The sequence below is a fragment of the Polypterus senegalus genome, chromosome 1 (genome assembly GCF_016835505.1).
Source record: "Polypterus senegalus isolate Bchr_013 chromosome 1, ASM1683550v1, whole genome shotgun sequence".
NCBI classification, from domain to species: domain Eukaryota; kingdom Metazoa; phylum Chordata; class Cladistia; order Polypteriformes; family Polypteridae; genus Polypterus; species Polypterus senegalus.
Window position 1 is genome coordinate 216,648,119 of NC_053154.1, and position 24,678 is coordinate 216,672,796.

General features: G+C 38.6%; 1 protein-coding gene across 1 annotated transcript in view; it reads right to left on the minus strand.

The window, feature by feature from the left end:
- LOC120518956 (dual specificity protein phosphatase 1-like) overlaps positions 1 to 24,096 on the minus strand; it is a 32,238-nt gene extending 8,142 nt beyond the window's left edge. Inside the window, exon 1 of the mRNA XM_039741997.1 lies at positions 24,032 to 24,096. Within this exon, the coding sequence (XP_039597931.1) occupies positions 24,032 to 24,063 (32 nt within the window). The 5' untranslated portion in view covers positions 24,064 to 24,096. The remainder of the gene's footprint in view (positions 1 to 24,031) is intronic.
- Positions 24,097 to 24,678: the final 582 nt, after the last annotated feature.

Consider the following 24,678-nt stretch of genomic DNA (forward strand, 5'->3'; position numbering starts at 1 on the left):
TCTGCTTCTACATAACTTGGTAGTTTGCTACAGATTCCTACAATCCTTTGTGTGAAGAGGAGGAGGAGGAGGAGGTGGTTGGGAGCATGCACTGATACAGCACGTTGCCGCACCCACCACACGACAAACCACATCAGGATCCCAAATCAAGAACGAATGACACCTCAGCACTACACTACTTTGAATGGAATGGAACAGTGTGAGGTTTTTTTACAGTGGCTGGAGTGCCAGTCCTGTCACCAACCCCTGATTTTTCCCTGCAGGTTGGAGGACCTGCTTGCAGGGCTGGCTGCAGGTTAATATCATACTCAGGATGGAAACATTCCCCTTAATCTCCCCTGTTATCCTTAAGTATATGATTCACTGTTTAGTTGGATCTACATTATTGATGCCTTTGAGAATTTTGAAGACCTGTGTTGCATCCCCATGCAGTCTCCTCTGCTCAAGTTTAAACAGATTTCAGTCTCCGAGACAGGTCATGCGGAAATGTGGCACCCCGTCTTTTGTATGCCTAGACTGTACCTGTCCTTAAAGACTTAACAATGGGCTGAGAAGAAACCAAATGCCACCTTTTATGACCTCCAAAGCACATTTCTTTTATTACCAAGTGCAGTTAAGAGCTATATAAAAATATAATAAACCTCAATGTAGCATATTATGGGTTTATTCATGGAATTGCTACATTCATGTATCAAACACACATAAACACACATGTATAGATACTGTGAATTAAAATAATCCAATGCAATATAAAATGTCCATACAAATGCACAGTGATCAAAGCAACCAGATTCACCATCCAAAACAGTAAAAAAGAGAGCAATGCTATTTCTTACTTAATCTTTCTACCCCAATGACTGTAAGTGCCAACATAACAATAGGCTCCATACAGGGCCGGATTAAGACCCTTAAGGCGCTTTTCCACTGCATAGTACGGCACAGCACGGTTCAGTACAGCTCACCTTGGTTCGGCTCAGTTCGGCTCGGTTTGCGTTTCGACTGCAGTTTAGTACCGCTTTAGAGTGGGCGGGATTATTCACGTGTTGTTATAGTTGCGCCGCCTCTACTGCCGTGACACCGTGGAACTTTTACAACACGCAGACAACGACAACACTTTAGCTCGAAGACGCGTAAGGGTAAGCATCTAAAAAAAGCACATCACTAGCTAACTTTTATCACTGTTGCAAAGCATAAAATGAACTTAACTGCCAGTGTAACATTAAAATGCTGATTCTGTATATTACAGATCTTCCACATTTTGCAAAAAAGTCGCCGCAACAGACCATCTGTTTGGACATTTAACTGTGCCTCAGAGTGGTGGGATGTGATTGTTCCCGGTTTTACAAACACTCAGTGGCTGGAGAACTTTCGAATGTCTGAAGAAACATTCATCCACTTATGCAACAAACTGCGTCCAGCGATTGAGAGACGGGACACAAACTTCCGCGTGTGGGTACCTTTAAAGAAAAGAATAGCCAGTGACGCAGTAATGACGATTTTCTCCGGCCAATCAGTGACCAGCAGAGTTTACACGTCACGTTTTGGTAACAGTTGCGCGCTTGGAACCTCGGCTGAGGTGGTACTAAAAAAAGGACCAGGTACCAGGTACTGTTCCCAGTGGAAAACCCCCCAAAAGTGAGCTGAACTGAACCTTGTCGTGCTGTACTATGCAGTGGAAAAGCACCATTAGATGCCCTAAGCACTAAGTAATTTTGGTGCCCCCTTACTACTACAACAACAACAACATTTATTTATATAGCACATTTTCATACAAAAAATGTAGCTCAAAGTGCAATTACACTAGTAATTCAAAATAGTAAAACAATAACAAACTAGAAAATACAATTTTATATTATTATCGAAAATTCGAAATTAAACAAAACATTTTGAAATGAAAACCGTAGATTTACCATTTTGATTATTTAACTTATTTATGGCTTTTGTGTCAATTTAGCAAATCTATTTACACATACAGTGGTGTGAAAAACTATTTGCCCCCTTCCTGATTTCTTATTCTTTTGCATGTTTGTCACACAAAATGTTTCTGATCATCAAACACATTTAACCATTAGTCAAATATAACACAAGTAAACATAAAATGCAGTTTTTAAATGATGGTTTTTATTATTTAGGGAGAAAAAAAATCCAAACCTACATGGCCCTGTGTGAAAAAGTAATTGCCCCTTGTTAAAAAATAACCTAACTGTGGTGTATCACACCTGAGTTCAATTTCCATAGCCACCCCCAGGCCTGACTACTGCCACACCTGTTTCAATCAAGAAATCACTTAAATAGGAGCTTCCTGACACAGAGAAGTAGACCAAAAGCACCTCAAAAGCTAGACATCATGCCAAGATCCAAAGAAATTCAGGAACAAATGAGAACAGAAGTAATTGAGGTCTATCAGTCTGGTAAAGGTTATAAAGCCATTTCTAAAGCTTTGGGACTCCAGCGAACCACAGTGAGAGCCATTATCCACAAATGGGAAAAACATGGAACAGTGGTGAACCTTCCCAGGAGTGGCCGGCCGACCAAAATTACCCCAAGAGCGCAGAGACGACTCATCCGAGAGGTCACAAAAGACCCCAGGACAATGTCTAAAGAACTGCAGGCCTCACTTGCCTCAATTAAGGTCAGTGTTCACGACTCCACCATAAGAAAGAGACTGGGCAAAATGGCCTGCATGGCAGATTTCCAAGACACAAACCACTGTTAAGCAAAAGAACATTAGGGCTCGTCTCAATTTAGCTAAGAAACATCTCAATGATTGCCAAGACTTTTGGGAAAATACCTTGTGGACTGATGAGACAAAAGTTGAACTTTTTGGAAGGCAAATGTCCGGTTACATCTGGCGTAAAAGGAACACAGCATTTCAGAAAAGAACATCATACCAACAGTAAAATATGGTGGTGGTAGTGTGATGGTCTGGGGTTGTTTTGCTGCTTCAGGACCTGAAAGGCTTGCTGTGATAGATGGAACCATGAATTCTACTGTCTACCAAAAATCCTGAAGGAGAATGTCCGGCCATCTGTTCGTCAACTCAAGCTGAAGCGATCTTGGGTGCTGCAACAGGACAATGACCCAAAACACACCAGCAAATCCACCTCTGAATGGCTGAAGAAAAACAAAATAAAGACTTTGGAGTGGCCTAGTCAAAGTCCTGACCTGAATCCAATTGAGATGCTATGGCATGACCTTAAAAAGGCGGTTCATGCTAGAAGACCCTCAAATAAAGCTGAATTACAACAATTCTGCAAAGATGAGTGGGCCAAAATTCCTCCAGAGCGCTGTAAAAGACTCATTGCAAGTTATCGCATAAGCGCTTGATTGCAGTTATTGCTGCTAAGGGTGGCCCAACCAGTTATTAGGTTCAGGGGGCAATTACTTTTCACACAGGGCCATGTAGGTTTGCATTTTTTTTCTCCCTAAATAATAAAAAACATAATTTAAAAACTGCATTTTGTGTTTACTTGTGTTATATTTGACTAATGGTTAAATGTGTTTGATGATCAGAAACATTTTGTGTGACAAACATGCAAAAGAATAAGAAATCAGGAAGGGGGCAAATAGTTTTTCACACCACTGTATTCTTAGTAAGATTTGAAGAATATTTTGTGAAACTTTTGTTAATAAATCTTTATTAGTTAAATAGTTACAAATAATTTTATCCAAAAGTAATCAGCTGTACGGTTTTCACTTTTATATAATGTAAATGAATTTAAAAATATCCAAGAATAGAATTAAATAGACTTACCAGAATATTTTTTCCTCAAACTGGGATGATTTTTTGTTTTTGCTTAAAACAGAAAATAACTCTTTCTACGCACTAGAAATTTATTTTAAGTTAAATAACAGATAATTCACGAAACACAACAATTACGTGATAATAATTTTTAAATCAACTATTATTTAAAAATATAAAAACATATTGTTTTGAATCAAATTATTTTCACAATATTTTGACATAACATGGCGTTTAAGGGAAGAACGCATTGTGTAAGTCACCATCTACGAACAGTGACGGTACAAGGAGGCATTATTCATTTTTCATAAAATTTTGAAAATCGCTATAAATTAATTTAATAATTTATGTGATAAATTCGGCCATGAAAAATTTTTGTGGTGCCCCCTTTTCCCTTGATGCCCTAAGCATGTGCTTACTTTGCTTATATGGTTAATCCAGCACTGGCTCCATAGCCATAACACCTGCCAGTAATATGAAATCTAGGTAAAAGCTATCGTATTTAACAATGTACTAGCTTAACTTAAGACTACAAAATGTCAACAAAAGTTCAGAAGCAATGTCTCTGTGACCAAATAGTGAACTTTGTGAGCTGGAATGTCAAAGGTCTCAATCATGAATCAAAGAGAGAAAAGTATTCTCTCATCTAAATGCCAAGATAGAATTTTTATCGAATCTTAATACATAGAACAATTCCATTTGTAGAATTAGACATTATTTTATATTATTAATTAGACAGTATTTGATATGTCGTGATACTGTATATCATGGTGATGGGCAATTTATTTAATACTAAAGTGATTTTGATAAATATCTATTCACCTAATGTGGATAAGAGAGATTTCAAGCAAAATGTGTTTGCATTTTTTCCTAATGAAAACACTCATAAAATTATAATAGCTGGAGAATTTACACCTAATACTGCAAAAATAATTACACAGTTTGTAATGGATCATAACTAATCAGGCCCGTGGGGATTTTTAAATCCAAACCTAACAGCATATTCCTTCTTCTCACCAGCACATCACATATTTCTTCAAAGACAATAATTTTTTGCCCACTTTCAAATCTTGTAAGTACGATGCTATTGTTATCTTCAGCCACGCCCCTCTGATTATGGGTCTTAAATTACTATGCCCTGCACACTCATCTCGTAGCAGGCATCTTAACCACCTGTCATGTTCATGAGAACGGTACAGAATTGATTCTTTTCTAGAGACAAGTGCATCTTCAGACATCTCTACAGGAATACTCTGGGGAACTCTGAAATCATTTTTAAGAGGACAGATTATTTCATATCTTTGTCGCAAAAATAAATTGGAAACCAAGGAGGCGTCTGAGCTAATCAGCAAAAATACTTGAATAGACGTAGAATTTTCTAGGTCTCCAAATGAGGCACTTTATAGGAAAAGACAGGTTTTGCAATCCGAATCAGAACCTATTGACAGCTAAAGAAATGGAACAGTTCATCTTTATATTGTGACATCATTATTATGAACATGGAGAAAAGGCTAATAAGATCTTAGCTCAAAAAAATCCACAAGTAGGAAGTCCACAATGCAATAACTGTAATTACCAACACAGACTGAGATAAAATCATTGACCATAACAATATAACCCACACATTTATAGAGTACAAAGTCCTTATATTCTACTCAATTTAAAGAAGATAAGACACAATCTAATAAGTTTTTTTGATGCATTACAGATATCATAGATAGATACTCTTAGTGCAGAGGAACTGGGTAAACCTCTGACACTCCCAGAATTACTAGCCGCTATAAACTCACTTCAAAGTGGGAAAGCAGCAGGCCCTGATGGCTATCCATTGGAATTTTATAAAACATTTTCAAATAAATTAGGTCCACTCTTATTAGCAACGTAAATTCTACCTCAAACTTTTTGCCAAGCATTAAATACCATCTTTCCTAAAAAAAATAACCAATTATTATGTGTGATGATCATTATGTGCGAAATGTAAGCTATAATAAGATTCTTAAATTGTAACTGCCACATAGCTGTTGAAGTGTTGTAACCTTGATGGCGCAGAAGAATAGGGAAGTACATGTTTTGCAAAGTGCTGTCTCTGTAACTGTCTTGCAAAAGTAGCCATAAAGACTACCGTGTACTTCTGCACGTAATGATTTAATGTGTCATCTTAAGCTACTTGCAAACTCTGCGTGACCTCAAATTGAACTGCCATACTTCCTCTTTTTGTTTAGTAAACAAACAGGTATAAAACTGAGCTAACTCCCTTCTTTGGACAGGCTGTCTGATCTGACCAATCAGTGCCACTGAGCTGGGGGGTTGGGGCGAGTTGGGGCAGTCTCTTTGACTCACCAAGAATAAAGAAATTGCTTTTTACTTTTTATTGGTGTCCGCCTTCTGTCGTTCCCAACTTTCAGCGACCACAATACCCTCCAAAGTTTTAGCCAGAAGGATTGACAAAGTCCTTACTTCTGTAATATCACAAGACAAAATTGGATTTATTAAAGGCAGACACTTAGCTTCTAATCTTTGTTGCTTGTTTAACGTAATATATTCAACCATTGTCTTATCTTTGGTGGCAGAAAAAGCATTTGAAATGGCTGAATGGAACTACCTATTCAAAATATTGCACATATTTAGGTTCAGCCCAAATATGTGGGCATGGATCAAACTATTCTATACTAGTCCAGAACCCTGTTTGTATTAACAGCATTAATTCAGACTATTTCAAACTAGAATGTGGTACTAGACAAGGATGCCCCCTATCACCATTGATCTTTGCAATCGCCATTAAGCCAATGGCTTTTTACTTACAAATTGCATTAGAGATAAAGGGGATTATCAGAGAAGGACTTGAACATTAAATATCAGTATATGCAGATGATATGATGCAGTATATATCTGACCCACAAAATTTCATGCCAGCACTAGCAGATTTTTAAATGATATTTGGATTGAAAATCAATTTGAGTAAAAGTGTTCTTTTTACAGTGAACTCTCTAGCACACAATATTAAACTGGACACCTTCCCATTTATCCTAGCAGATCAGTTTAAATACATTGGTATAAATATCACAAATAAATATAAAGTTCTTTTTCAACAAAATGTTGCTGTCTGCATGGGAAAAATTAAACAAGACATGAATAGATGGTCTACCCTCGATCTCACATTAGCAGGGAGTCTCACCACTGTCAAGATGAACATCCTTCCCAACCTTCTTTTTCTATTTCAAAGCATCCCCATATACATTAAAAAATAATTTTATAAGAAATTAGACTCAATCATAACCTCATTTATTTGGAATTCAAAACAGCCACGCATCCAAAGGGTGACTCTACAACAGCCTAAAACAGAAGGGTGTATGACACTACTTAACTTTCAGTTTTATTAATGGGTACCAAATATACAAGCCATAAAGACCTAGTGATTGATGAATCAATGAATATATACAAGCCCGGTCTGCAATAGAATTTAAATCTTGCAGTACTACTTTATATTCCCTGCTTTGTGCTCCAGTGAATACAAATTATCATTAACACACTAATTATCCAATTACCCTTCATTCACTCAGCATTTGGTAACAATGTAGGAAGCACTTTAAGACCGAGAAGTTCTGATCTGTGGCACCTTTACATAACTCCCACCTTCTTCTACCCTCTCAAACATACACAGTATTTAATTTTTGGAAAATATCTGGGATTAAAGCAAAGATTTGTACATAAATGATGTCTTTGCATCCTACAAACAATTACACTTCAAATTCAACTCCTCATCAACACAATTTGTCTACAACTTTCAAATTAGAAACTTTGCTAAATGGAACCTGCCCGATTTTCCTCACCTCCCACCCACTTCTATTCCAGAAGAAAAATTGATCAGTCTTGAAGACTCGGATAGTATCTCTACAATATATAAAAACATTTTAAAGTCCCTTCCTTTCAAAGATCCAAGGGTACGGTGGGGAAGAGACCTTTCACTTATTATTTCAGAAAAGAAGTGGAAGGCAACCATGCACAAAATACACTCTACATCGGTATGCACAAAGTATTCAGTCATTCAACTTAAAATCTTTTATCGAGCACATTTATCTCTTAGAATTGTCTAAAATGTATTCAGGGCAAGATTCAGCTTGTGAACGTTACAATCGAGCTCCAGCCTCACTGGGCCACATGTTATGGGCATGCACCAAATTAACATGACTCTGGGCGAAAATCTGTGAATGCCTCTCAGACAGCCTTGATGTCACAATACTTCCTAACCCATTACCAGCTGCATTTACCAAACTGTAATTGCCATTACTTCACTGCTAGCACATACAGTAGACTTATCTTCCTCAACTGGAAGAATCCCACCCCACAACTTTTAAGTCAGTGGGTAAATGATGTTCTATGCTATTTGAAATTGGAAAAAAATAAAATTTTCACTTAGAGGATTTGTTCAAACCCTTTTAAAAATGTATATATATAATTCACTAAAGCAAGACAACCATGGAAAGCACGGCGGAAGGGGCTTGGATTCACTAAGCCGCTGACAAGTGAGACACCTATGGCACACGAAGGAAGGAGCCACGCCCACCAACTCCAAGACCATTGGATACGACGACAACTTGCAGGGCCACGGCCACCAACTCGGACGCGAGGACACAGAAAAAATGGCGTCATTTATATTCGTCTGTCGTAGAGGCCATATGCAGTGCAGGTCAGGTTAATGTCATGTGCATGTCATGCAGCTCCGAGCTACGTTGACTGTTCATATAGGCATGTTTCTCACGGAGGTGAATCGCCATATGCAGCGTGTGAAATGGTTTGCAAGGGTTATCCCATGGGATCCTTAAAACAATCCTTTACAACAGAGGTTAAAGCACAATGAAGTAAGCAGTCTTTAAAAAACAAGATTCTGGTTACGACGCATGACCGGGTGCACCATAGCAAACTGTTTTACACGTTACATACAGCTATTCGCATCCGCAACAAACATGCGTCTTCTTTAATGCTCCTGCAGGAACACGGAAAACGTTTCCCTGCCCACCAACAATCCTTTTTCACCGACTGGCGTCTACCCTCGTTCTCTAGGAATTCACACTGCCTGCCCATTTGCCCGGACGCAAAAACTCACCGACCACCCAGTTAGTCACTTTCATCTGTGGTAAGAGTCCACATGAATGTCTGAGCCACGCGGCGTTTGTTATGCCGCGGGTTCACTATTGTGTTGCATTTTGCTCTCTCCAGAGTTCCATCTTTTCATTCACTTTTTTTTTATTCTCACACCAACCCGTTTTACACATCTGTGTCTTTCCAGAAGTGTTTAGCATTCAATAAATAATTATGCATGAGATTGACCATATGTCTACCCAGCGCAGAGTGGCGTGGGTAAGCTGTTGAACCCCATTTGGGCTGCAAGCCGTGGAATTCCCACTAAGTGTGACTCATAAGCTCCCACTCATTACGTCCCTACCCTTTGTACACACCCCCTCCCATCTCGCTACTACCGTGGTTGGGTGTCTTGGTGGATTATATAGAGAAAAGCACCCAAAACCAAGGGGTATCCCATGGGATCCTTAAAACAATCCTTTACAACTGAGGTTAAAACACAATGAAGTAAGCAGTCTTTAAAAATGAGTTTTTGGTTATGGCCTTGCGACCGCGTGCACCATAGCAAACTGTTTTACACGCTACATACAGCAATTCGCATCCGTGACAAACATGCGTCTTCTTAGATGCTCCTGCACTTTGTACCCCCCTCCCACCTCGCTACTACTGTGGTCGGGTGTCTTGGTGGATTATATACAGAAAGGCAGCCAAAACCACACAGAGCAATGAAAAGTCTAGAGTTCCATCTTTTCATTCACTTTCTGTTGTATCCTCAAACCCTCCTTTTTAGACAACTGTGTCTTTCCAGAAGTGTTCAACCATCAATAAATAATTATGCAGCGTTTGTTATGCCGCGGGTTCACTGTTGTGTTGTATTTTGCTCTCTCCGGAGTTTCATCTTTTCATTCACTTACTGTTGTATTCTCACACCAACCTGTTTTAGACAACCGTGTCTTTCCAGAAGTGTTTAGCATTCAATAAATAATTATGCATGACATTCAGCATTTGTCTACCCGGCGCAGAGAGGCGTAGGTAAGCCGTTGAACCCCATTCGGGCTGCAAACCGTGGAATTCCCACTAAGTGCGACTCATACGCTCCCACTGCTTGCGTCCCAGCCCTTTGTACACACCCCCCTCCCACCGCGCTACTACCGTGGTCGGGTGTCTTGGTGGATTATATTTAGAAAAGCAGCCAACGACTCAAGTGACGAGTTGGAGGTGGGCACATGAGCGGGCAGTACATACTGAACGAGAATTCAGCAGACTAGCATGACGGAGGGAGCTGAATGGACGTCTTTCTCCTCTCCTCCCGTTTCACACTCCGCGTCGTGCACCCCCATCCCTTCGTCTGGCAAGAGAAGGCGCGATTTCGGTCCGCCAGTTTTCAGTCACGGACGATTGTGTGTTGGTTCGTTCCGTGCATTGTTACAGTGTTGCTTTTCTTGCAGATTCATTACATTGCCGATTTTTCAAATGTTAATTTTCTCCCAGTGCTTAACATTTATTAAAAAACCGGCCTGATTATGCGGCATATGGTATGCTGCGGGTTGGCTAGTATACTATATGTATATGTAGTCCCAACTATAAGTAATGGATAATGCACATGGCCAAAAATATATTATGCATCCCTTTGGAATTAGCTGCTTTTCAGCATTAAATGGCATTAAAATGTGATTTGATCTTCATCTAAATCACAAGTATGGACATACGCAATATGTTTAAGTCAACAACACACAAGGAATTATATTCTTTCCTGTTCTTATTAAATACACCCCTCAAACATTCGCAGTGTGTTGTGGAAAAAGAAAGCAAACCTCATTTAGCAGTGTTAACCTCTAACAAAACTTCCAGTAGCTGTGGATTGGACCTGCACAGTGTTCAGGAGGAATTCTGGACCATTCTTCCTTACATAACTACTTCAGCTCAGCTATATTCTTAGGATGTTTGGTGTGAATGGGTCTCTTGAGGTCAGTCCACAGGATCTCTATTGGGTTAAGGTCTGGGTTCTGACTGGATCACTCCAAAAAGGCAATTTTTTTTTTTAAATACAACATTTAGGGTTATTATCCTGCAGCATCGGCCAATGTCTAATGATCTTCAAAAAGTGTTGCCCTTTTTCACACCACAAGCTCTGCTTCATATTCCTTAAGAAAATCGGAACCTTAGTTTCATCAGTCCGCAAAACATTTTTCTGCTAGCATTGTGAAAGGTCAAGGTGGACTTTGGGAAAACTTCCATGATGTTTTGTTTGGAGAGCAGCAGCTTCTTCCGTGGTGTGCTACCTTGGACACCAGGTATTCTGCCCAATGAGTGGAAATTAAATGTAATCAAAACTAGAAACAACTCAAAGCAAGAAGACAAAATCTATTGTGTCAAAGTCTAATGACTAATTAGAAAGCAAAGTCAGAGGGAAAACTGAAAGTTTAGAAACCAGCAATTCAAAAGAGAGAAATTTGCTACAGATAGAAATTAATTGTCATGCTGATATGGCACAACCTGAAATCATATTCCTTGGCAACCAGGAGCAGTTTGCCAGTAACAAGAATTATTACATGGCAGCAGCCACATGCTTAACAAAGTTGCGGCACATTATAATGAACTTTATAATGCAAAGTAACTGTTCAGAAATGTTCCAGAATTAAAGAAACCTGGGTATACTTTTTGCTTGGAAAAATCTATTCTAAAAGAAAAGAATTCTTAAAGTGAGTATCTCATAACACCATGCCTGTTCAATGATTTGTGTATGAAAGACTCATGACCATAGAGGTTACCATAAGCTGTTCCAATGGTCCTTTGAAAGATAGGCTTTGGCTGTTATTCTAGGCTTTTTTTTACCTCATTGAGCATTCTGTGTTGTGCCTTTCAAATCATCTTGGCTGGGCATCCAGTTCTAGAGAGAGAACAGCTACAGTACTAAATTGTCTCCATTTATACACAGTTTGTCTAACTGTGATTTATTTAATACCGTAATCCTTACTTTGTACTTTCCAGCTTTATGTAAATAATTACTTCTTGAACATAGATCTTCTGAGATCTCCTTTTTTGCGAGCTATGTTTTGCATCAGAAGATGCTTCTTGTGAATAGCAAACTCAGAATGTTTGAGTCTTTTATATAGGTAAAAGTATCACTAAGCCACACCTCCAGTCTTGCTTCATTGGTTGGACTCCAGGTTTGCTAACTCTTGAATCCAGTTAGCTTTTGTTGAAGTCATCAACCAGGACTTCACATACTTTTTTCAGGCTAAACTGGGAATGTTTGAATGCTGTATTCAGTATGTCCAAAAATGTAATAATTTGTGTGTCATTAATTAAAACAGATTGTGTTTGTTTATTATTATAACTTAAATAAAGATCAGACTATATTTTAAGACAAATTATATATAAACTAGCAACTGGGAGCCCAATCGAATTGGGCTACAAATTCTACGTTTGTGAAGTCCATACTTTCTCTGCAAAGAATTATTTGTTTTTTTAAGTCCTTGAAATGATTTTGTTATCATGGCACTGATTTGTGCTTAAAATAGACCTTTTCGGCCGATGTAATGAAGAGATTCCTGCTTAAATGGGGCTGCGAGACATGAACTCAGCTCTTCGGTGCACCTCATTTGACTTTTTCTGGCAAACAAATTTTCAGAATAAACCGTATTTTATGACTCTAATCAGAGTTGGAGTAATAATTATGTTGGCGTGGTCATTTTAGATCTGAGATTGGGTAAAATTTTAACAATGACTGTTGTTAATACCCAGTCGTCATTACTCAGGTTGCCAATAGATGTCAAAAGGACAGATGCCAAAACCGAAGTGCCCAAAGATAGATTTCGACGTACCAAGCAAATGGCTATACATTCTAAGTTACTTACGGATCCGGAGCTGTCGAATGGTTTAAGTCAGTCGACGATGTTAGTTCTGGAAAGTACTCCCCACCAAGCCAACGTTCCAAAAACCAACCAAACTTACTGTTATCTGCTCGAACCAACACTGACTTACTATACTTGGCCGTCCAGAGTTGTCACTGAAGCATTCGAACATTCTTAGCCAATCACACAATACTGTGTCTGCGTTTGCCACGTTATGTTCTAACTACAGAGGCAGAGTCCCATTACATGGTTCTAACTTGTATTGAGTCGAGATATTGACACGAACACCATACATATGAATGAATTGGTCTGAGCAGGGATTCCTCAAGATGCACCACGTGTTCTTCATGAATGTTGTGCCACACAGAAATGATTGCATTATGAAATTCCACAGCTGCAAGCTTCCCTTTACTCCTCATCCTGTACACATCCCCACCTTAAGGCTGATTTATACTTCTACCAACACCTACTCAGGAATTTTGAGAGACTACCAGACTGTAGTGACCTAAAGAGTCAGTAAGGAGTTTTAGTAAGAAGACCAGGGACCTCATGTATAAACGGTGCGTACACACAGAAATGTTGCGTATGAATGTTTCTACGTTCAAATCACAATGTATAAAACCTAAACTTGGTGTAAAGCCACACACTTTTTCACGGTACCTCATACCTTGTCGTACGCAAGTTCTGCGCTCGGTTTTGCAGACTGGCGGCACCCAGCGTCAAAGCAGTGCTACTGTTCCTGTGAGGTTACCCTTTCTTTCTTAGATCCACATTCCTGACGCAGCTTTATAAATATGCTGAAACTAACCGCATATTGTTTATTAGTGTAATGCACCTGATTGTAATTAATCTGTAACAATATAATGGTCCAGGGAATAGCTATAGTATTCCAAATACCATAACTGCTTTAGCGTTGTTGCTGTCACTGCACCATCTTCTTCTTTTTTTTCTTCTTTCAGCTGCTCCTGTTAGGGGTTGCCACAGCGGATCATCTTTTTCCATATTACTCTCACTGCACCACTCGGAGTATTTATATGACTGTATCTGAGTGGGGAATCACAGCAGCAGCTGGTCGGAAAGAGAATTATCGTTATACAGCATAAAGAACACGCTGCTTCAGCCACGGCAAAACGCTTCAGAGACTTTCCCGTACAGACCTCGCGGTTCAGAAACAGTTTCATCCCAAGAACTTTAAACACAGTCAGTCGGTCCATCAAGTGCTCCTTGTAGAACTATTTGTACATATAAGTACAATCACCTCACTGTAAACTTGCACTACAGTTATAATATTGCACAACCTGCACATCTTTATAAAGCGCATATTTACATATGATGACGGTATAATTTTTAAGATGAAATGCAGCAAAATATGTTGATTATATTATACAGATAAAACTTTAACTTCATTTAAATAATCTGTATTGTTAATAATTAAACATGTCAGGACACTGTACCGCAGTGCTAGCTAGTGCATGGATTGATCCTACCTCGTGCTGTATTCTTACTGGGCTGGCAGGACACTGGAAGGATAGATGGATAGAATAATTAAACACATACTACGAAGATATTTCAATGTTCCTTAAAAGTTTTGAAGAATTGTCATTCTAAGCTTACAGATGGCTTAACGTCTATTACAGAGCTGATTGTGTGGCGATTGGGTATTCGGAGAAAGAAAAGTAAGGACAGGAATTGGAGGTTAGTACGCTTGAAAGAGACAGTACTGCTGCAGTAATTTCATCAATGGTCGCACACATTCACTGTACCCCCGTGTTCCCATGTTTAATAACATGCTTTTATTCCTATCATCATGAAAAAGATATCACGTATACATCTCAGTATTTTAATTATTCAGAGAGCTGTAATATTACGAATGTAATGGAGTCTGTGTCCTGACGGAGGAAGACAAAGCACGGAAGCACGTAGTGATTCACACACATAGAAGACATAGAAGATCAAATACAAAACAAAGCATTTAACGTGCTACTTTAGTTACGATGGGATTTGAAAACCTAGTAAATTAAACAATTTTATCATGAAGTTTATGATGTTCTACTTTAATGACAAAATAAACTATGTGATTAAATTGGAAATTTCAAGATTAAAGTTGACATTTTGTGCTTTTTTCCCACTGTGTGCCTTTTTTTTTCTCTGTATCCTAATGAGCTTTCATATGACACTCAGACAACTTCTTTTTTATTTCGGGCACTGTGCGACTTTGTAAACTTGAGCTTTTGAGTTTCTCCGACACTCTTTCACTTGATTGACTTCCTTTTGTTGATTATACCACTGTTTAAACCAACAAATAGTACTTTTTTTCTTGCCTCCACTTGGTATTCGCTGAAATTCTTCTGTTTCCCTCGTGCTTTTCCCATTGTCTTTTCACAGAAGGCTGAGCTTAAGAGCTATTTATATTGATTTGCATATTCAAAGAGGCGTTAGTTTCAGAGGAGATGGGGTGGGACAGCAGGCGCGTGCACGAGCGTTACTTTTCACGCTAATCTGGATTTATGTAGCGGAAGAACGTGGAAGTGCGTACGCACAGATTCCTGCATCTGTATTTTTCTGTGCGTATGCACATTCCCGCTTTTGTGCTTGCGCCATGTTATAGTGTGAGTTCTACGCACGGCATTATACATGAGGCCCCAGAGATACATAAGGCATGCTTTGTTTGTTAATCGGGTATCAAGCATACCTTTCATCAAGCCCAAATACTAATCAAAAAAAATTAAGTGAAAATATCCAAAAAGAAAACCTTTTATAATAAGGAACTGCTTCCACTGACCATTATAAAGTCATATTGATGACGATACTGCGCAGCCTCCAGGGAATTCAGGGAAACACTGTCATTGAAACAATCAACATGAATGCAAAACAATGCCCAGTCCCCTTTTAATTTAACAAATGGTTTTGGGGGCAGGTGTAAAAGGTATTGTGTACAACTATTGGTCTGAAGTATGGCCATTTGGGATTGGTTTGAATCAGAGGCCATTCTTTAGCACGACACCCATTTGCTGTAAGAATTTGGATAAAGAATATCTCTCTCACACTATCATGATGAAGGAGGATCTCGCACACCATGCACTGAAAAGAAAACCACACTGAGAAGGACAACTCTGCAGCCATATTGAGACAGGCATGCGGTCTATTCTAATGAAAGCTCACTAAAAATGACTTAACTAGAGACATTTTGAGTAACTAGCAAGTTTGTCTGTCACCTGAAACTACTCATCAGCATTTATCAGGTTGTATGGTTGCCAATATTCAAATATACTTTGCTTATTATTATTATTTTATGAATATTATCAGTAATAGATTATTTAAGTTATAACATAACACCTACTTGTCTTTTACTGTATGTAATTGCCTGAGGTTATAGATATAGAAGGGAAGATGGGGAAGTTATAAAGGACAATACCTTATAAACAGTGGTAAGTCTATGGGATTTGAGACATTCTGATAAAGGCTACACAATAAAGAATACAAAAGGGGAAAGTAGTGTAATACAGAACTCTACCAAGACAAAACACCAATATTCTTCAAAACCAAATACAACGGTACAATTCAGAATGCAATGCAATATTCTGAATCCATTGAATCACATGGTGGTGCCTGGCAGATAAGAAAAGACCCCCCATCATGTCCAAGTTAAGACAGGTCATTAGTTAAGAAGGGTCATAACTGTGATGAGACAGAGATAGGGATTTATTGTGATTGACAAAATGACCAGGAGATTATAATGCAAACCAGAATGATAGGCTGTTCCAGGTAAGGTCAAAACTGGGAGATCAAGATATATCAAGCAACTAAACTAAAAATTGAAGTCAAAGTCAAATAATAGATAGAAAACAAAACAAACTGAGTACTTGGTCTGCTTAGAACTACCTGGCTCCGGAGATTTATGTTAATTATTTATTCAACTGAAGGATGATCTCGATGCACACCAGGGCCATATTTCTACCCAATGATCTAGAGATGTTATAAACACAACAGCTGTAGTTATGTGACCCTTGCTTTATATCACATAAATAATAAATGAAAAAAGTCTGAATTAGCAGAAGCTGTTCTAATTCGGGGTGTTATTTTTATAAATTATTAATGATTTACTTCCTGAGGTAGAAGTACATATTAAACAGAAAAAGCTGCATCATAAAGTTGAAATATTAAAGTGTGTCCTTCAGTGTAATTGTTTAAAGTCTAAATATTCTCAATTATAATAGAAATTTCTCACCCACTGATAGATCCCTAGCAAAGGATCAGAAATGAAAAATAACACCATATTCGTAATTTTTGACCTTGAAATAGTCTAAAATGATACCCCACATGCTTATGTTTGAAATTTTTTAACCTTCTGGTAGTGGCTCTTAGAGGTCAAGGACCACCGGTAAAGAATCAAATATCAAATACATTATCAAATTCGTGATTACTAACTTTAGAAGAGCATAAAATGATGCTCCACATATCTCTATTACATGTCTCTTTTGTGAAATGGAGTAACTGTGACTCCTTTTTTCTCATTATGAGATGAACCCCTGGGGTTCTTCATTTTTGCTGAAAACACATATTGATTAACTTTTTATCATAAGGGTGTCTAAAAATGGCCTAAAAATTAGGGTTATTTTGGGTGTAGTGTAGTGTAGTGTAGAGGAACCCCAAAAAGCATGAGGCCTTGCATAACTAGACTTCAAGACAAGTTGACTGGTATATCATTTGTGCAGATATTCTCATACTGGTAAGTCAGAAGACGCCGTAAGAGAAACACTGAAGTGATTTCAAAGCATTTTAAGTAATTCTGATGAACACAATAAGCCTGTAAAATGTACTATTGTGTAATTGGCTGGGTCAGGAGACTTTGGTAGCACTTGATCGGAATTGTTATTTAGATGTTTACTGATAGAATAACAGCTTCTACAGTGTTTGTATAAACTGGAGGCTTAATTTTTTGAGCAGAAAAAAATAAATATATAACTGCTAGTTAACATTTGCATCCAAGGTGTTACATGCTGTACTTCTGTATCTGTTATGTATTTCTTAATAGTTAACGCTGGACGTGCATGTCAATGAAAATTAATTACAGTTTTTAAACTATTCACAAAATCCTCTCCAGCATTTGATTGTTTCACTTTGGGGTGTGGGCAGCACGGTGGCGCAGTGGTTGCACTGCTGCCTCGCAGTTAGGAGACCTGGGTTTGCTTCCCGGGTCCTCCCTGCGTGGAGTTTGCATGTTCTCCCTGTGTCTGCGTGGGTATCCTCCAGGTGCTCCAGTTTCCTCTTACGGTCCAAAGACATGCAGGTCAAGTGCATTGGCAATCCTAAATTGTCCCTAGTGTGTGTGTGTGTGTGAATGTGTGTGTGCCCTGCGGTGGGGTGGTACCCTGCCCGGAGTTTGTTCCTGCCTTGCACCCTTGTGCTGGCTGGGATTGGTTCCAGCAGACCTCCGTGACCCTGTAGTTAGGATATAGCGGGTTGGACAATGACTGACTGACTAACTTTGTGGTGATGCATATTGAGGTCCGTGTCTGTGTGCAGATTTTTAGAATAAAAACAGTGCGTCTCGGGCTCTGTGGGTGCCTGTGGTTGCAGAGCTGCACAGCCATGGGGTGTTCAGTGTGGAGGTGAGCTGTTAACATGCAGAGCAACCCAGCTTGGCTGTTCCACATCTGCACTCTGTGGGTCATAATTAGGATGCAGCACCCACGGAGGTATAAAGGGAGCCTGAAAGAGTGATTGAGAGAGAACAAGAAAGAGATTCTGGAGGTTTAATTGGGAGGTCAGAGGAAGCCGACAAGAGGCAGTTTGTCTGGGATAATGCCCAGGGCTGAGTAGGGGGTTCTCCAGGGGTAGAGTTGCACCTAGCTCAGTATCCAGAGTAGCAAAAGCAATCATTCCTTCTCTGAGAGATTTCCACAGATGCCAAGGGACAGTGGTGGGTGAAGGGAGCAGGGTGCCAAGGAATGGCAGTGAAGATACGGGTTGGTTAAGTTCTGACTGCACTTGTTAGAAGGCATCTCCTGCTGTTGAGCAGATTGTGTGGGTGAGCAGCAGGGGCATGATTTAAAAGAAGGCAATGAGGTTTGTGATGATTTTAAAAGGGAAAGATCTTGAAAATGTTTTAACCTTCTAATTATAACTGTTTGGATTATTTATTTAATACATATTAACTTTTTCACAGCACTTGTTTTTATTAAGGATTATTTCTTTATTTATGGATTGAACTACACACTAATTTATTTATGAATTAACACTGACTTCAAATCACAGTTCACTGTTTCGATCAACCTGTTGTTGCTATGGGTTCTCAATGCCCATTTCATCCTCGGCGTATGACTTTTGATGACTCGGGTTCAAGGGGATAATGTCAGCTGCAGGCATCACAGCATCTCACACACACATTAGTGTTACTTATATTAATACAGCTCTAGGGCAAAGCCTTACTAAATAAAGTAATATGCAACAAGTAATGCCTCACATGCATTTATATAATATCTCTAAGATGTAATAATTCTAACATGAGAGCCCAGAGTGGGCTAAGAGATGCCCATTGAATGCTGGTGTTATTTTGAAGCACACAGCCAATGTTTTCCATTTTAATGTTTTAGGTGTTGAAATTGTAGAAAACTGGTACTGTATATGCTTTAATCAACGGCCTGATCACTACAGGATATACATTTAAGTTATATACAATTCAAAATTTTAAATTAAGATAGGCATTGATGTTAAGTTAAGACAGATCATAATGTTAAGATAGACCACAATCATAATTTTAGGCTAAGGCAGCCCATAATGTTAAGTTAGGATAGATCATAATGCCCAACATAAGACATGTCATAATATCCAAGTTAAGCTTGGTCATAATATTAAGACAGGTCATAATGTTCAAGCTAAGACAGGCCATGATGTTAAGTTAAGACAGCTCATAAATTTAAGATCAGACAGATCATTATATCCAAGTTAAGATTGGTCAGAAAGTTAAGTTAAGGCAGATCATTAACATTAAGTTAAAACAGATCATAATCTCCAAATTAACAAAGATCATATTTTTAAGTTAAGACAGGCCATAATGTCCAGTCATAATGTTAGGACGGATTCTAATATTAAGATAAGTCATAATGTTAAAACCACCATACTTTCACCAAGGCCAAACACAGAGTCTTCACAAATAATTTTAAGAGTTGAATTCAGTGAAAAAAATGTAAACTTAGCTTTCATATTTGAAGAATAATTACTGTTACCTTTACATCTCTTTTCAATTTAATATTCAAACACATTTTATGTGCACATTACTCTGAAAGCAAGAATAGTTTGGTCCAGAAAGGGGGATAATGTATAGGGACACACTGTAAATAAAAACATGCCGGAAAGCAATGTATATCAGATTATTTGTGTGTTACATTTAATGTACAGTACACTCAAAATGATTCATTGTCACTGATGGCCAAAGCCTTCTCTAGGAACAGGCAGAAAAAAAAGTCCCAGACTGGGCATCAGTCCAATAGTGAGTCCACTCATGCCAGTGTGGAATTGCAAATAACTTGACTTGCATGTCTTTATGGATGTGGAGGACAGCTGGAATGCCTTAAGAAAAAAAATCATGAGGAGAGACAGAAGGAGACCATGCAAACGCCTCCCAGACAACATGCAGGCTTGGGTTTGAACCCAGTATATCAAATGTGTGTGGTAGCAGCATTACCCACTGAACTAGCGTGCCACACTCAAACAGAATAGAATGAAGAAAAAGGTTAAAAAATCTGTAGATTGGAGAAGAAGTAGGACACAAGTGAATAAGGGGACATTAGCGAACAGAAAAAAGCAAGTAGCTGTTGACCAGCATAAGTTGAAACTGAGAAAAAGGTGAAAGATGGATGATTGAATAGTGAATAGATTGAAATACAGTGATACCTTGGAATCCGAACTTAAACCATTCTAGAACCCCGTTCGAGTTCCAAATCATTCAAGCTCCAAGACAAATTTTTCCCCTTTAAAATGATAGAAATTGGATTAATCCGTTCCTGGTCCCACAAACTCGAATTTTCAAAATTATTTTAACAGTAAATACACTGGATTTTAAGGTAAAATATTAACAAATAATAGTAATATTTGAATAAAAGTGTAAATTAATAAAATTAAAAATTGTCGCTCTAACAGCTTTCCTCTTACTCTTATTTTCCTCACTACACTTTTTAGGACCCATGGGGAACACAGTAAGTTGTTATTATATAACAAAATAACACAAAACAGGCAGAAAAGCATAAAATCAGCACTGATAATAGCAAACAACATGCTGGGCGTTCAGTTTCCGAGGCAAAATTTGCTCAAATTTTGTTGTTGTTCGAGTTCTGGGGTGTTCGGATTCCAGGGGCAATACTGTAAAAGGAAAATATGAAGAAGAAATAAAAGAGATGATAATGAAATGAAGGAACATGTTTAAATACAAAACACTAAAGTGAAGATGGAATCATGCAAAAGAAATATAGTGAATGTGCAAGATGATTACAGGGGATGAGAAAAAATGTAGCAAAATTTCCTAATTTATTGTGAACAAAGAAAACAATACAGGATTGATCTGTATAATAAAATATGGAGAGTCTTTTCTACTTGGTGTTTTCATGCCTGTTAAAGACATGCAAAGTACCCAAGGAATACCAGAGAAAAAAAATGAAATTGAACAACCAGGTACAAAGACTAAAAGGACAAAACAAAGTTGTTAGTCGAAGTCAGATGTGGTCTAAACTAACTAAACAAACCTAGTGCTGAATTAGAAATTAACTACCATTAAAGAGGGCAATTTTTTATCCACTGAGGGATAGCTAAGAATGTGAGTACTGCCATAATTGAAGAGAACGTCCTGTGATGTCACAAAAGCAACAGTCATAGTCATGTGATCACTGCAAGCGGAGTTGCGTAAAAATGGAAAGTCAAGATGGTAATAAAAATTAAATATTTTTATTTCACCAAACAAACAAAAAACAAATGACAGAATTAGATTCTAGATTAATCAAAACCCCAAATAATCTTGAAATGATCCATCCATCCATTATCCAACCTGCTATATCCTAACTAAAGGGTCACGGGGGTCTGCTGGAGCCAGTCACAGCCAACACAGGGCACAAGGCAGGAAACAAACCCTGGGCATGGCGCCAGCCCACCACAGGGTGCACACACCAAGGACAATTTAGGCTCGCCAATGCACCTAACCTGCATTTCTTTGGACTGTGGGAGGAAACCCACGCATACATGGGGAGAACATGCAAACTCCACGCCGGGTGGACCCAGGAAGCGAACCCGGGACTGTTTACTGCAAGACAGTAGTGCTACCCACTATGCCACCGTGCTGCCCTTTCCTAAAATGATCTGCATGTATATTGCATTTCCTTATTTTTTATGCATCGGTTCATTTTCACAGTGCTAATATTTTATTAGCATTTTGTTTATTACATTTCTGCATTATAATTTTGGATTGTAGTTTTCATCACTGGTGCCACCATTATGTGCCTTTTTTGCATGGGTGTGGTCACATTGTTTATGGTGGTTGCCAGTTACATGGCCCACCCATTTAAGACGAGACTCAGTGTCCAATTTTTAGCTTAATGTGATCAAACTTTGTGGTAGGCTTAGCTATTGAAAAGCAATTTAAAGAGTTAGGACTTTACACGTGTTTCTCAAGTTGGTGCTGCTATTCACCTTTCATATCCTTATCATTTATTATCTGTCTGGTTTGAAGCTTTTTCACTTTGAAACAAGGGTGTAATTTTTTATTACTATACTACTATTTCATTTATATTTTTCTGCTATACTCTATTTAAAAAAAAATAATTTGCATTGACTGAGGTAATAAAGTAAAATAAGGCACCCGGGTGTAGGGAGATTGTTATTTCTCTTCTACAGGGTTACTGACTGAGGATGCCTCCAACAGTAAGCAGCAAATGATGCAGTACCACACAATAGATAAATGATAATAAATAAGGTGCATCATCATCCTCCAGCGTCTGATCTGCTCAGTCCTCCGTAACATCCAGTAAAAAGTGTATAAAAAGCTCTCCCCCTGTTTGCAGAGAAACGTCTGTTAGAAGGTTGACCTCTTGCTATGTGTTGTTTTGGTTCTCTGCCTTGACATTTTCTGTTAAGCAGAACATTTGGTAAAGATTAATCAAAAGACAGGTGGTATGTCTCTATCTACTAATGGGATGTCTGGATCAGTTAGCTCTATGAATTTCTTATTATTATTTTAAAAACTTCTTCTCTGCCAAGCAATAAATTAAATGTGCTTGATATAACCTTCCACAAAACTGAACTTCCATTTATGTGTAGATTTTTCTTAATGGCCATTAGTTTTGTCATCATTCTCTCCTTTTCTACTACCTCCATGGGGCTGAGAGTGTGCCCATAACTGAGGCTGCTCTTTTAATTAGCTTGTTGATTTGTTGGGTATCTCTTGAAGTGATGTTGCCAGCCCAGCTACACTACTAGCGTAGAACATTGTACTGTCCATCACAGAGTTGTAGAAGATGTGAAAGATGTCACTATCCACATTAAAGGAACACAGTCTCCCATGGAAACAAGACCAGTTCAAACTGTTATTGATGCAGACCCCCCCCCCCCAAAGTATCCCACCTCCACATCCACTCCCTGAATTGAAAATGGACATAGAGGCTCTTTGGTGCAGCAAAGGTCAACAACCAGTTCCTTGGTTTTGCCAATGATGAGTTGCAGAGAATTCTCTTTGTAGAGTTGGGCTCATGACTTTGTCGGACACAAACCTACCTCCAAAGTGACCTGGGATTGTCTCAGAAGTCAAATATTGGGGAATAGATTGGTGTTTCAATAAATGAGGAATATAATTCAGAGTTTGGTGGTAAAATAAGCCAATGGATGTCCGGCATGCAGGTGGTGTGACCTACATTTTAGAAAGGAAAGGGAGAAAAGATTGGGAATGTAGCTTGATGGAATTGAATGTGTTCTACTGGAGCTGACCAATCCTGGAGTCCTGGATAATTTGGGTTCCCTTTTCACTCCCTTTGTTTGAGCATCTTTTATGTCTTTTGAGCAGCACATTATTTTTGTTTTGTTTACAGCATATACTGTAGATCAGTGCTTCACACAGAGGTGCTCCATTTGTTATTTTTTTTCCCTCAAATGTCTCTCCAGAGAAAAATATGCCATATTTTTAACCACAAAATGACAGTTTCTGTTGATCATTCTAGTGTTTATTTTAATAATCTGAATGACCGGTGACAGCATTTTGTTTTGAAAATAAGAAAACTCTTCCACACGTTCCTACTTACTTCCATTGCTGCTCTTACTGTTTCAGAGTGAACACAATGCTTTGCCTCGGGACTAGTTATCAATAAGGTCTTACCGCTCAGCACTGCGGCAGTCCAGGATCAGCATGTAGTCAGGATTGTGAAGAGCAGGCTCCCCAGCTTCTGCATTCAGGAAATTATAAACCTGTTGTGCTGTGATGTGACCCTGACGTATCACTGGGCGCTGTGGGGCACATGGCACCAGAAATGTGCTGTTGTTCTCTGAAGTTCCACCTTAGAAAGACAGAAAGATAGAAAAACTAGGCTATAATGGATTTTTATTTTTGTCAAATGAAAAACATATTCTGTTGATACTTAAATGGTGACTTACAGAGATGATAGTACTTAAAATACATAAACAATTCTGAATACTATTTGCTGTTACAGGCATAGGTTCCAGCACCTCATTATCTCTCTATTATAAAAACAATCTTACGACGATACAAGACTTTTTTCCTGCAATGAGACGTGATCTTATGAAGAGAGACAGAGACACTTTCACGTCCCGCGATACGGTCAAGTCACGTCATACTTACAACCTTTGGAAGCAAGTCCCATGATACATATGCAGAGCAGGTTAGAGATAATGGAAGTAGGAAAATTTGAAAGTCTCACAAAAATGAGAGTAAACATCGCATTAGCGCAAAAAAAACTGAAAATATTACTCAGTGAAATAATGGAACAGCGAAAAGAGATGGAATAG